Source organism: Mastigoproctus giganteus, chromosome 6, assembly GCF_048544385.1.
Source record: "Mastigoproctus giganteus isolate SK-2022 chromosome 6, ASM4854438v1, whole genome shotgun sequence".
In the NCBI taxonomy this organism is placed as follows: domain Eukaryota; kingdom Metazoa; phylum Arthropoda; class Arachnida; order Uropygi; family Thelyphonidae; genus Mastigoproctus; species Mastigoproctus giganteus.
Genome location: NC_143580.1, coordinates 6,172,189 through 6,187,872, shown reverse-complemented (window position 1 = coordinate 6,187,872; position 15,684 = coordinate 6,172,189). Strand labels below are relative to the sequence as shown.

General features: G+C 34.4%; 1 protein-coding gene across 4 annotated transcripts in view; it reads right to left on the bottom strand.

The window, feature by feature from the left end:
• Window positions 1-17: 17 nt before the first annotated feature.
• The window catches only part of LOC150083864 (uncharacterized), a 56,071-nt gene continuing 40,404 nt past the window's right edge, over window positions 18-15,684 (bottom strand). For 3 of the 4 annotated variants that reach the window (XM_090374908.1, XM_090374909.1, XM_090374906.1), the window contains exons 6-9: window positions 15,107-15,160; window positions 9,728-9,806; window positions 4,074-4,143; window positions 18-216 (exon numbers count right to left, since the gene is read on the bottom strand). In XM_090374908.1, the coding sequence (XP_090231034.1) occupies window positions 24-216; window positions 4,074-4,143; window positions 9,728-9,806; window positions 15,107-15,160 (396 nt within the window). In that variant the 3' untranslated portion in view covers window positions 18-23. The remainder of the gene's footprint in view (window positions 217-4,073; window positions 4,144-9,727; window positions 9,807-15,106; window positions 15,161-15,684) is intronic. The other variant, XM_090374910.1, reaches the window with a different exon arrangement.

Sequence of the window (15,684 nt, the reverse complement as noted above, 5' to 3'; positions counted from 1 at the left end):
CACAAAATTTGCATCAATGTAACCTACCTGACACTATATACACTGTCTCTTCGCTTAGATAGGGGACTTGACTGATAAACAGTATGGCTAGGAGAATGAATAAAATTTTGCACAACATGTTTAAGTGCCTCTTTAATATTACCACACGCAAAAATCTGATGGTGAGATGCTAACACTTTTAGACAATGGCGACCTTCTTTTAATTCTTCATATTCCCTGAAACATAAGATAACAGTTATGATACTGCAAGTGTGCCTAATAATTCAGTTTTCCTTTTACAATAACTTTAGACAAGTGTTCGGTTTTTAAAATATTTAAGTAAAGAAACAAAAAAAGCACTCAATTTTTATAATTTTATAAAGCACTTTTATAATTTTTAAAATATCCTGAACTTTGTGGTTAAACCATAAAACCAACACCCTAAATCTTCTTTGTTTCTCACACAAAAGAGACTTCCACAGTGGTAAAAGAACAAATGTAACTTCCCTATCTTATAGATAGACTTGCTTATAATATTCCTCAAAACTGGACTAATTTATTTCAGCCTTTCTATAATCGCAATGCAATTAAACAAAAATATATTTGCTGTAAAAATAATTACTACGTTACATGACTATAATATTAATACGGAAGTACTCATTTATTACTCAACAACTATACAGAAAAAAAAAGTTTGTTGTTCTTTATATTATTCAATATAAAGATTTTAACAAATTTGTTTTATAGTAGTGCTCCAAAGCTTCATGGAATGCCTACATATTCTTGGTGGCATTTTGCACCAATCATTTAACTTTGAGCCAACTAGCAGTGTTACAAAGTGAGATTTGCTAGATCCCATCCTTATATTGCTTCTGCACCAACTGGGGGATTGAAATGTACAACAGATAAAGGACCCAATATATGTGCACAATGGCTGCCATATCTCATCCTCATAGACAGACAGACAGACACAATACATTATAAAAAAAAAAAAAAAAAAATAGGGTACTTTTCATTCAATCAAGGGCTTTCCAAAGTACCACAAGAGCCACCACTAAGAAATCAATTCCAAGATATCAAGAACAAAAAGAATTACTTAACTGCCCAATAATATTCTCTGGCATGCTTCTATCAGCTCTCACCTTCCAACATTATAATACTGAGCTTATATCTGAATTATTCATTATATTCCTTTAAAAATCAAAATCAGTCTATTCTGAGAGATTTCATATTACTAAGGCCTAAGATTTACATGGAAATTAACAGTGCAAAATGAAATTTATCTTTATTTATTTAATCTTAATACAAATTCTCATATAAAATCACATTTCACTTGGGATAGGCAATAACAACAAGTCAGTTGTTATAAATTCTCTATCAGTTTTGTTAATATTTTCTACACGCTGCTTGAACTTAACTGAAAAATATAAGATATCAAAAGCTTAAATACTTCTAAAACATAAAGGAAATGCCATGCTTAAAGAAGTAATTTCTTCTAGTTCATGTGAGGTTGTCTGACTTACTGTTATTGAACTATGTATTAGTAAGGCCAAATGATGCAAGGAAGCAAATTTTTTTCTGCATCAGCCAAAAACAGATAAATAAACAGAATAATAATAATAAAAATTAAAATAAAATGGAATATTCACACAATTCCCATTCCCACAAGGTAATCATCCAATTCTGCTTTAAACTTAGCCAGACTCACTGCCTCAACCATGTTACGAGGCAATTTATTTCAGTGTTCCACAACAAATGCCTATTCTTCTGTTATTCCCTGAGAATTTGTGTTCACTAATTCATCTCACCTTTGAGAGAGAACAAAAACTTTTAATCTAAAAAGACTGTATGTAGAAGATATTTAAGGTGAATTCTGGTATTAACTTTACCCAGATTACTAAACTACCTGGCTAAGGTAAAGAAAGCTTGCACGAGAAGCATGCAAAAGTTCGATGAAATTTACCGGTAAAAGTACTTTGCTGTAAAGGCTTTTGTATTGTTGCTCAGTTATTGTTATTTTTGGTTTTTTTTAGGAGCATTAGCAACTAAGGCCATATTGCTCCGGGGATATGCGGTGGTCATTCCCTGACCTTTCCGCATCCTCCGTATTTGGTGGTGACGAGCTCGAACCCCGGTCTAAATCAAGAAGCGTGTGCTACGCACTGCTGCTCCTTCCCACCTGGCTACGGAGGCGCCAGCTCACTCAGTAAACAGACAGTGGGTGTTTATCGGTCTGGAGTAGAAGTTGAATCCCACGGAAGCTTGAAACCCTCCCGAAGTGGAGGGGATGGTAACCTGACCTTTTTTCTTTAGATCAAACTGAATCACTAATTGAATCACGAACAGAGTCATATTGGAAGTTCTGGTGTTGTTAAAAATTTTCATAACCGGTCAACTTTTTTGAAGTTTGCTGTGCTGTGCTTCTCATGTGGGCTTCCTTTGCCTTTTTTTTTTCCCTTAATCAACAATTTATCCACTAGTCCACCAGTGATTCTGAAGAAAAAAGGTCAGGTTACCCCCGATAATACCCACTGTGTTTACTGAGCGAGCAACAATACAAATGCTGTAGTAGTAGCAGCATGTGATGCAAGAAAGCAAGTGTATAAGCTTATGCAGCATCAGCCAAAAAAAAAAAAAAAAAACACTCCATTCCCTCCAAATGCCTATCCAGTTCCTCCTTAAATTTATTCAACCTATCAACTTCCACAATGACAGATGAAAGTTTGTTCCAGCAATTAACCACCCGCTGGCTAAAGGCAAATTTCTGCACATCTATTCTACATCTGTCTTTTCTTAATTTGAATTTATGCCCCCCTTAGGTTAGTAATCTGAACAAGTGGAAGGATCCCATCAGAATTCAGCGTGCTCAACCCATTCAAGGCCTTATACACCTCAATCAGATCACCGCACAGGTGCCTAGTTTCCAGCCACTGCAATTTGCAGAACTCTTCGTAAGAGGATCCCTTCATTCCCCTCACCAATCTTGTTGCCCTTCTCTGTACACGCTCAAGCAAATCTACATCCTTCCTAAAATGAGGTCTCTAGACCTGTACGCAGTACTCAAGGCATGGCCTGACCATTGCCTTATACAGAGGGACACTCACCTCCTTTTCCCTGCTAGCAAAATTCCTATATAACATTGACAAAACCCCATGACCTGCCCTGGCAGCCTGTCTGCATTGCTCAGAAAACTTCATATCTGACTGCGCAATTAGTCCCAGGTCTTTCATTTTCTACCACCTTAAGTGTAGTACCACATACTTGGTACGTTTCTCTGGGGTTACTTTTACCCATATGCAGTACTTTGCATTTGTCAAGGTTAAACTTCAGTTGCCACTTCTTAGCCCATCTGCCCAAATTATCTAGATTCTGTTGCAGTAGCACACTGCCAACCTTTGTATCATCTGCAAACTTCGACATTAAGCCTGATATACCTTCATCAATATCATTGATAAATATACAAAACAACAGTGGACCCAACACCGAACCCTGTGGGACTCCACTAATAACATTAGTCCACGAAGAGCAGCACCCATTGATTACCACCCTCTGTCTTCTCCCACTTAACCATCCTTTTATCCTTTGTAGCAACTTACCCTTAATACCATTCTGCTCCAATTTGTACAATAGTCTTCCATGCCCAACAGTGTCAAAAGCTTTCCTGAAATCCAAATATATGGTATCAAAATTATTTTTTGCATCCAGTTCCTTTGTAACCACATCATAATATCCTATCAAATTTGTCAGACAAGACATTCCCTTAACAAACCCATGCTGTGTCTGAATTATTGTTGCAGTCTTGTCTAGATGATTCTGCAATGCATCTTTAACCAGTGACTCCATTATTTTACCTGGAACAGAAGTTAAACTAACTGGTCTGTAATTACTCGTGTCACCCTTCAATCCCCTTTGTGAATTGGGAATACATTTGCACATCTCCAGTCTGTTATGGCAAAGTAATTTTACCGGTAAATTTCATCGAACTTTTGCATGCTTCTCATTCAGGCTTTCTTTACCTTCACCAACTAACGTAATCAACCTTGTGTGTGTGAGAGAGAGAGAAAGAGATTGAAATTACATTTTGAAGCACTCACCTTTCTGGTATAAAATCTATAGTTCTTTTATTAAGATCACGCAAAACAAGTGCCAATTTTTTCTGTGTACCTATACAAAAAAAAACTAATGTTGAAAATTGAGAAAATGGTTTTTTTTTTTAGAAAAAAACCAAAAGATTTTTAGTTTAATATAACATAAGTACTTTCTTTGAATATTAATTTTTATATTATAAAAAAATTTCAGTATAAAATATTTGTTAAATGAAGACAATATTGTACACTATGGTAGTCAGATGCCACACACAAAATTATTCTGTAAACAACAGCAAAAAAAAAAAAAAAAAAAAGTTGTGGGAAATTACAGAATAAATTTAATTCTATTTTGGCAGTGCAATGTACAGTGTGGCAGTTTTAATTTAATAATGGCAAGCTATAGTGTGCTTTGCTACAATCATATCAAGAAAGCGTTTATAAAATGATCAGCAAAATCTTTATGCAACATCTTTCAAAAAGTAATTCCATACATATGGCACTAATGAAGTGAAGTGAAGAGAAGCTCAATAATTATGATAATAAACAAGTTTACTTAACCTAGCATATCACCAGGTAAGATTTGAAGTACTGCCTTATATAATCTTTAACGAATGGTACTATAGCCTGGAAGTAATAAATGAAAGGTATATAATGTCTGTCACAATGGAAAGGCAAGGAGAATAATTTGGTAATAAGTGTTTTTGAAAAGTCAGATGTATTCAAAGATATTTTAAAATTCAATGTTATATAATTGCACATTTAGCATAATTTGGTAATAAATGCGTTTGAAAAATTAAATGTATTGAAAGATATTTTATGTGTTGTATGGAAATACATTCAGTATACAACACATATGTAAAGTAGCCAATTTCAGTTTACCTGGAGGCATATTGGATTCTGTGATCAACTTGTCTGTGATATTTGTGATCCAAGCGGATCATAGAATGCTGCAGAGGTTGGTTAGAGATCAAACATAAGGTTCCAGTTTAACATTCAATTAATCAATAAATTTCCTCCTCCATCACATGTTCTTTTTATCTATATATCCCATTTATGTCATTTTGTTCAATTTTTCTGTCAAAAGAATCAAGGAAGAGTTGGGAGGAAACAAAAAAAAAACAAAAAAAAACCACCAGCTAAGTCTGAAATTGACCACATATACCCAAAGTAATAAAAATAGAGGCGAAACCCTTTTATCCATTATATTACTGGTTCAAATGTTATCATGGTGCATGTAATACTTTGATTTACAATGTAAGTTAATCATTTGTACAAATGCATGTGTGTGGGGTAAAAACAAAAAGTTAGTATTTCCCTTGCCGTAAGTACAAAAAGAAACTTTTTATATTTTTAAATCTTGTTTGACCAATCTGATTAGCTACTATGATGCAAGCAACAAAGGAAATGAATACAAAAAATAAATTTAGAAATCATATACTTAGTATGCAGACACTAAGTATACTCTTATGCTTTTGTTCAGACAGGCTGCTAGGACAGCCAATTCATGGTATTCTGTTAATGATATAAAGGAATTCTGCAAGCAGGGTCAAGGAAGTAATTATCCCATTGCCAATTGCTAAGCCACACCTTGAGTACGGTATAAAATTCTGAAAGCCTCATTTTAGGATAGTATGTGGATCTGTTGGAATGGGTGCAGAGAAAAGCAACAAGATTAGTCAAGAGAACAAGCGGATACTCTTATCACAAAAGACTTCAGTTCTACAGCAGCATTTGTAAACTAAGCACCTGTAAGAAGACATGATTGAAGTGTTTAAAGCTTCAAATGGATTGAGTAAACTAAATATACTGATGGCATCCTTATTCTTTCTTGGACAGCATACATACAGGGACATATTGAAAAAAGGATGAATTGAGGATATATGTATAAAAACTTGCTTACAGACACAGAGTGACTGACTGTGGGAACAAAACTTTCATTTGGTGTTGTGAAGGTGGGTAGTTTATATAAATTTAAGAAAGAATGAGGTAAATTATTAGGCAGATGAGATGGGTGTTTTTTTTTTTTTTGCTGATGCTGTATAAGCGTGCTTCCTTGCATCGTCTGCCATTACTAATACTAAATCCAGCTGTAGTTGCAAAGGCAAAAGCAAGCCTATAAATTCTTTCCCCCTGTAGGGGGCAGAATTTATAGGTTTGCTTTTCTGAATGGAGCATATGTGATATTTTATCAAGTATACAGTATCAACTCAAGGCCCTGTGGCAAAAATAAACATGTGCTTTAATATATAAAACAAAGCAAGAAGCAAAATTTTATATTTCACTGGCAATTCCAAACAACATCATAATAAAAAATGAGAATCAACTTAAATAACTAAATTGTAATAATGCCTGTAATGAAATGAATTGTTAAGCAATTAAACTATATCAGTGTTTACACGGTGATATAGTTTAATTTCTTAACAATTCACCGTGATATATTTTAATTGCTTAACAATAATGAAGAAAATCTGCAGTAACACCTTCAATTTTAAACATGCATTGCTTTTTGATGTGGAAACATCTATGGTGGCACTAGAGTAAAACCGATTGGTAACTAAATTTTCTTAAGAAAATTACGTAATTGACTGTTTACAAAATTTTTTTATGGAAATGACAATTGATTGATAATGAAATTTTTTATGGAAATGACGCAATTGATGTTACTTCCTATTAGGTGACTGTTAGATTTTAAATGATGCAAATGACATCACTTCCTAAATGGCACTAATGATGCTAACTCAGTCACTAATGTTGATTTGGTAGAGTAAGTTCATACTAAGATATGGAAATGACGCAATTGATGTTACTTCCTATTAGGTGACTGTTAGATTTTAAATGATGCAAATGACATCACTTCCTAAATGGCACTAATGATGCTAACTCAGTCACTAATGTTGATTTGGTAGAGTAAGTTCATACTAAGATATGGAAATGATGTCACTTCCTAAAAGACGCCAACTCAGTCACTAACGTTGATTCAGTAAAGTAAGCAGCAGGTAGTAATATTATGCAAAAATAAAATGCAGACTAATAAAATCTGCTTCTCAAGATTTTGATCAACATCAACCTTCTGAGTAGTGTAAGTAAGTATATAAGTTTCAATCAAACCATTCAAAAATTTAAACAGTTTTATTCTAGTGCCACCATAGATGTTTTCACATAAAATAAAATGTCTTTCATGCATACAGGGTACACAGGCTGATTTTTTTTTTTTATGTGGTTTAATTTTTTATTATTAAGTTTGCATTTATAGTGATGTGATATCAGAAATCACTTTGTATATGCATATTTCTCAATTGTAGATTTGCAATTTAAGTCATAGCCAAAAGGTAAAGTGTACATTCATTTGGGTGACCAAAGTTCAAGCCCATATGACTACTAAATACAGTGATGCTGTTTTCTTGTATTCTGGCCATCTGACATGTGAACTCCTCTGATCTTAAGGTCATCCCGAGGTGGAGTATAAACAGAAAATTTATTTTATTCTGACTACCTTAAGAAACTTTCCCTAGCATAACACTAAGTTAAAAACAACTGTTTACTTTAAAATTTTATATATGTACTGTTTGAATAACAATGGCAGTCAGCCATATTTAAGAGAAAGCAGTGAAATACATTACAGAGGAGCTTGGGAAACAGATTGCTTCAAGAAGTTTTGACAAAGTGTATCCCACTAGTATTTGCTCTATTGTATTAATTATTAATAATGTGATTAACCATATTAATGCATTGACTAATATTTTTTTGAAATGATGTTTGATGTTTTGCCATCATTTAAAAAAAATTGGAATATTTGGCCATTTTTTTACAGAAGCTGATGTTTGAACACGTCACAACAGGGCTATTGCATTAATTGGGTTTCAAAAATTTGGCAATGTTTAAAATAAATCATAAATCCAGCAATGTTGATGGATTTACAAGGTTCTATTCCACGAGAGTTGGCAGCTGTCAGGTTATTTTATTAGTTTAACAGGATTCAAGGGTACTAGCCCCAAAATCCCCTTAGACTTATGTTTTTATTCATTTACATCACACATTAGGGCCAAAATACAGCTACATCAATTTTCTGTTGTTTTTTTTTTTAACATAAGTTTTTTACTCCACATTTTTAAAACATTACTAGTTTAATTTAAAGCCAAAAAAAAAAAAAAAAAAATTGGCCGAAAATATTCATACAAACCTGTACTTTAATCATATGAATGATGGGATGATGTAAGCAACCAATGTGTTCACAAGACAGGGTGATCAATTAACTTATGAAATTTAAAAAATATTTATACAATATGTAAGAAAAAAATAAATATCATCATGATTAGTATTAGCAGGTCATATGACGCAAGAAAGCAAGCTTATATAGCATCAGCCAAAAAAAAAAAAAAAAAAAAACACACCCTTCCCATTTCACCCATCTATTCACCCCAAATGTTTGTCTAGTTCTGCCTTAAACTTATTTAAGTTGCTGACCTCCAACTATGACAGATGAAAGTTTGTTCCAACTATCAACTGGCTGGCTCGTACTCGTTGGTAAAGGTGATTTTTGGCACATCTATTCTACAATTGTCTTTCCTCAATTTGAATTTATGCTCCCTCAGGTGAGTAATCTGAGCAAGAGGAGGAATCCCATTAGCATTGAGCTTGCTCAATCCATTCAAGACCTTGAATGGATTGAGGGTTAAGCTGCAATTTGCAGAACTTAAGCCTTTCTTGGTAACACCAACCTTTTGTTCCACTCACCAAAATCTCACTGCCCTTCTCTGTACTCATTCCAGCAGCTCTACAGCCTTCCTAAAATGAGGCCTCCAGACCTGTATACAGTACTCAAGGTGTGGTCTGACCACTGCCTTATACAAGGGTACAATCACCCTCTTATGCTAGGAAAATTCCTGTATATCACTGACAAGACACCATGAGCTACTCTTGCACTGTTCAGAAAACTTCATATCTGACTGCACAATTATCCCCAGATCCTTTTCATTCTCCTCTACCCCAAGCATAGTACCACCCAGTTGATATGGTGTACTCTGGGGTTACTGCTACTCATATGCAGTACTTTACATTTGTCAATGTTAAACTTCAGTTGCCACCTCTCAGCCCATCTGCTCAACTTTTTCAGATGCTGTTGCAGTAGTGTACTATCATTACTGTCATTAACAACCCTGCCAACCTGCATATCGTCTGCAAATTTAGACATTAATCCTGACATACCTTCATCAATATCATTGATAAATACTGAAAACAACAATGGGCCCAACACCCTGGGAGACTCCACTAATAACATTAGTCCATGAAGGGCAGTGCCCATTGATTACCACTGTCTTTTCCCACTCAACCATCCTTTTATCCATTGTAGCAACTTTCCCTTAATGCCATGCTGCTCAATTTGTACAGTAGTCTTCATGTGCCATGATATTAAAAGCTTTTCTAAAATTCAAGATAAATGAATATGGTGTAATTTTGAAGTTCTTAAAATGATAATGACCAGAGAATAGAAAAAAACAGACATTTAATGAGTAGTATTCATAAATAGGCATGCTGTAGGTGTCTAGTTGATGAGGTATTGTCAGTAACCTACATGTCCACTACACTACTAAACAGAACATAAATGCAGCCAGTAATAAAAATCTCTATAAAAAGTGAAGTCCTATAGAAAGACTGAGTACCTGCTATGTATGCCACTTCAATGATGGATGCCACAGCTTTTGTCAACTTGTCAATTACAAAAAACAGGACTTTTGCATTCTGAAAATACAAGACTTTTTAAATAAAATTCATCTATTTGAATCTACTTCATTTTTCATTTAGAATAAAAAAATATGATTAAAAAAATGATAAAAATTTTAAATTATATTGGTCAAACAGATGAATTTATTCATCTATATATTGACAGGTGGATCACTAACAGATGAGAAATATTGTCAAGTACACAAAATAACACCTGTGCAATTTAAATGATGGATTCCACATTGAGTTGTAGAGCTAAATGTTAGATTTAACATTGGAGAGGAGGGGGAGGGGAGACAAATGAATATGTCCGCAACTGTGTAGCAAAGAGTTTAAGGGGTAATACAGTGATAGCAGTTATCATAAAGAGTGATTGCACATCCTAGATTATCAAATACCTATATTTAACCAGTTAGTTGCTAGGTGGAAAAGCAAAATGATACATTAAAAAACTTATTTACCGAGTTAGCATGTAGATAACAGGAAGATAAGGAAAGCAAACAAGATAATATTTTTACTTAAAAAAATTCATCATGAAAAGAAGAAACCAATGTCTAATGGTTACTCAATGCTTAACAGATGTGCCAATACTATACAGATAACATTCACACCTCTGTCTACAAAGATAATGTAATGTATTTTGCTAATAGTCAAATTGTGTTATCTTCATAGATAGTCACATTTGAAAGGTCAAAAAATTCAATATGGGCTTGTTATTCAAAGTCTAAAAATCAGTCCTGCGTGAGTAGAACCTTTCTGAACAATGCTCCAATTGATTATAAGGTCTCAAAGAAAATCCAATAAATTCAAAATCACACAGGTGACCTCTGATTTCCTAGAACTTTTTTTTTTCTCTGATGTAGGAGAAAAAGCAACTCTTCCTGTTTAATGCTACTGTACTCATCCTATTTATACAGGGTGAGTACAGTTCCTTATTTTTATTAACCCACTGGAAATCACATGAAAACATATAAGATATGGTCCCTTTGAAGGTCATTCTAACCATCTTCCACAGAGACCTCTCAAATTTTTAATGGAGAAAGTGCAGCAAAAAATTACCCTAAAAGTTAAGGGCACATCAAATTAAATTTAAAAAAATTAAGGGTATATTCTTGAGTGAATAGGACACATTTTGAATATGAAATAGCAAAACAAGTCAAAATGGGCCCCCTACAACCTTGCTCAGACATTTAAAAAAAATTACATGCAGAGTAAATTTATGCTGAAGAAAAACATTAAGATACATTAAAAGAATTCTTTTCATTTAATTTTGCTTTTTTAGCAGTATTAATAAGAGTTGCATAAAAGTAAGCAACTAACTCTACACTGATCTGACTTTACTTCATTGTATGGGTGATTTGTTTTGATTTTTTTAGAGGACTATTTCTCATGTTTCACTCTAAATAAGTGAATATCAAATGCAACCTTTTTTTTTTTTGTTGTTGTTTCTAATAAACTCAGCTTATATAAATAATATTTGAGGGCAGAAAGCCTCAAACTATGTAAAATTCAAACCAATATTAGTTAGTGGTATTTGAATCATTACACAGATGTGCGGAAATTTGCCTTTAGCCAGCAGGTGGTTAATTGCTGGAACAAACTTCCATCTGTCGTTGTGGAAGTTGATAGGTTGAATAAATTTAAGGAGGAACTGGACAAGCATTTGGAGGGAATGGCGTGATTTTTTTTTTTTTTTTTGGCTGATGCTACATAAGCTTATACACTTGCTTTCTTGCATCACATGCCACCACCACCACTACTACTACTACATAGTTGAATATTTTAGACAAACTGAAGTTTGTACATTGGCATCATTATTGTAACATCTCCTATTGTGAAATCCTTCACGATGAGTTGCTCTCTTTATACTTCAAATAAGCAACACTTCCCTAATACAGAAGACTACTGCTACTTATTTTCAGTTGAGTACCACTACTCAGACAGCACTGTTTCGAAGCTATTTTCCTTCTCATCAGCTGGCAGGGTAGATACCCAGGGAGTATAAGGGGAGACAACACATTTGTGACTTATTTACACAATACGAGAGATGCCAAAAGGTGTATTTCTTAGATTAATAATATTTCGGGGCAGAAAGCTTCTAAACTATGATGTTAGTTAGTGCATTTGCATCATTACTACATAGTTCAATTTTTTAGACAAACCAAAGTTTGTACATTGGCATCATTACTGCAACATCTCATATTGCAAAATCAGTGTGACTTCACGTGTAGCCCTCTTTATAATTCATAAAAGTAACACTTCCCTGTTAGAGTAGACTACTGTTACTTATTTTCAGTCGAGTAATGATGGCAATGTACAAATTTGGGTTTGTCTAAAAAATTCAACTATGTAGTAATGATACAAATGCACTAACTAATGTCATGGTTTCAATTTTACATAGAATGTAAAATCCAATTTAACATTTAAACATATATATTGTTAAAAAAGGCACCTGGGGTGGATGGGATCTATCCAGTTATATTAAAGGAGGAAGCAAAGGAAGTAAGCAAACCCTTAGCCATAATTATGAGAGCTTCTTTGGACTCAAGACTACTACAGATGTTATGCTGCTGCAACAGGATCTGGAAAGGTTGAGCAGATGGGCTGAGAGGTGGCAAATGAAGTGTAACATTTTTTTTTTTTTTTTTGTCCTCTCCTTTTTCCCATTATATATATGAGGTCAGCATTTTTAATGTTTTGGCATGAAATTTTTTACGGCCAGATACCCTTCCTGATGCCAACCCTCACCCTTTATCTGGGCTGGGGATATGTGGTGGTCATTCCCTGACCTACCGCATCCTCCATATTTGGTGGTCACGGGCTTGAACCCCGGTCTAATCAAGAAGTGTGTGCTACGCACTGCTGCTCCAACCCACCTGGCTATGGAGGCGCATTAACAAATGTAAAGTACTACATATGGGAAACAGCAACCCCAGAGCAATGTATCAACTCTGTGGTACTACACTGACAGTGGTAGAGAATGAAAAGGACCTGGGGGTAATTGTGTAGGCAGATATGAAGTTCTCTGAGCAGTGCAGACGGGCTGCAAGAGTAGCTCATGGTGTCTTGTCAATGATATACAGGAATTTTTCTAGCTCTAGCAGGGATAAGGAGGTGATTATTCCCTTGTATAAGGCAATGGTCAGGCCACACCTTGAGTACTGTATACAAGTCTGGAGGCCTCATTTTAGGAAGGATGTAGAGCTGCTGGAAAGAGTACAGAGAAGGGCAACAAGATTAGTGAATGGAACAAAGAGTTGCTCTTATGAAGAAAGGCTTAAGTTTTGCAAATTACAGTGTCTGGCGAGGTGATCTGAAAGCCTTGAATGGTTTGAGCATGCTCAATGCCGATGGGATTCTTCCTCTTAGTCAGAATAATCACCTGAGAGGGCATAAATTCAGATTGAAGAAAGACAGATGTAGGATAGATGTGCGGAAATTTGCCTTTAGCCAGCGGGAAGTTGGTTGGTGGAACAGACTTCCATCCCTTGTTGTGGAAGTTGATAGCCTAAATAAATTTCAGGCTCAGCTGGACAAGTTTTTCGAACAAACTGTGGGGTGAAATGGAAGTGGTTTTTTTTTTTTTTTTGGCTGATGCTGCATAAGCTTGCTTTCTTGCATCATATGCCTCTACTAATGCTAACATATTATTCCTGATATAGTTGTAAATATGCTAATGCCTAAATGTTGAATTACAAATATTAAATAATATCAAAAAATAAATAATAACATGCTGTCTACTCAATGGAATTCTATGATATTCTGCAAAGAGTATTATTACTGTAAGATTCACATGTATTGAAATCTTACAATAGCAGCTGCTTGATTGTCTTCACCCTAAGGTGTACTGCTATTTGTGTGGGATGGCAGTCCTCCTAAAATGTACCTCTTGACTAACCTTGAGAATTTGCCTTTGAGACACTTCAGTTATCTTCTGATGTTGTTATAACCTTGAAATTGCCATCCTTGACACATTTAATTTTAAGGCTCTGTAACTTTGGCTTGTGACTAGCTTGCCATTTGCCCATTGCTGCTGTTGTTAAGCATGTACATCAGGTATAGTTGAAGCATGCCCTGCACTTTCAGGGCCTCATGGAGTCAAATTTATTCTTTTGTATGAATTTATTTTGCACATTTTTCAAGCTCTATCATCATAATTCTTTTGTCTTTTAGACACCATGTTATAGAAGACATTCAGAATATCATATTTATCAGTTGGTAAGCAAGTAAGGTCAAATAAGTGAGGGAATTCTTAATAATAGCTGCAACAGGAAATGCAGCAGCTCTGCATCCATACAAATCTTACAAAGATTTACATTAATTAATTCTAAAAAAGAGTCGCCCTAATCAGTTGAATTCTGCAACATGTTAGTTTAGAAATGAATGAAGGTCAAAAGTTGGTCTCTGTCACTGAAGGGATAAAAGCATTCCCAAGAGAGAAACTGGATGCAGAAATACAAAAAAAATTTTTTCAATTATTTAATTGTCTTTCATTGAAATATAATTGCACAACCAGTATTATTTTGCTACAAAGTGGGGCCCATTTTATGTGTTGAAGGCATGTGTAACAAAAAGTTTTTCTTCCATACACCACTTGACTGCTAACTTAGACTCTGTATTATTCTTCAGTCAGCTTGGCTGGTCTCTTGTCAAATGACAGGTCATCCATCACTTGTCATCTAATGAGATGCCAGTAAGTCTTGAAACAATTCTCATTGGTACCTTAAATAAATTAGGTCTTAAATAAATAGCTAAGCCAACTTTTGGTGATGCTAATTATATTATAATGATGTTACAAATTTAGGCTGGCTCATGAATAACAGTGTCATCTAATGTGAGTATAAGCCCAAACCTTGAAGGGTCAAAAGTCAGTCTCTGTCTGGTAGCAAAACAAGTTCTCACCCCCTCCCTTCCCATAAGATTCATGAACACTCCACCCCTTACTCTTTAGGAACTATGCCAAACCAACACTCTGGGTCCCTCTAACCCTTCAGTTATACAATGTAGAGTAAGACACTGGCAACAGAGATAATGAATAATTCTGACAAAGCTGCAAAATTTTTCCATTGCCTAAGCAGCATCTCAATTATTGATGGTGAAAATTAAATATCTGGTCAGACTGTCACAAATGACTAGCATAACGAAATAATTTATATACATAATGTCACTAATATTCATATCATTAGTGGGAAAAAAAAAAGTTCACTACAATATCTGCCATTAAATTATTCAGAAAGAGGAAATAAACTGTAGTGACTTTGAATTTTATTTTGTTTTTCTATGGATTTTAAAGCAAATAACATTAAAAATATATCTACCTCTTTGGCTTCACTTTCCTTTTCAATTAATTCTGGTTTCCACTCTTTTACTTGCTATATAACAAAAAAAAAAGAAAAAAAAAGTAAAACTATTATAAAATTAATACGCTAATATATAATTTATGAAGTTCAACTATCAAGATAATTAACTGAAATTTTACTGAATTAAAACACCATGGCCAGTGCACAAGCAATCATGAACAATTGTTTATTAACTCATCCCTTGAACACGACAATAGAAAAACTGACTTTTAATCATTACATCATTTTGAATACACAGTATAATTTGAATAATTACTGTTAAGAATATCACTTCACATTCTGTGATACTTCTAGTAAAAATTCCTGTTTTAAAATCATCAACTCTACAAATTCACATGGTACACTTTGTTGGGAAGAAGAACACTACATTATGCAAGCCAGTAGTAGTATTAATAAGGCAAAAATTATGACTTTTTTTTTTTAAAATCTGCCACTTGACTTATGTATTTGTCTAACCCTGTCCCAAAATGTACACATGTGCTCCAGTAAAAGATTGGGTTGCAAGTTAGTTATTCAGTTCATAACTCTCAGCTGAA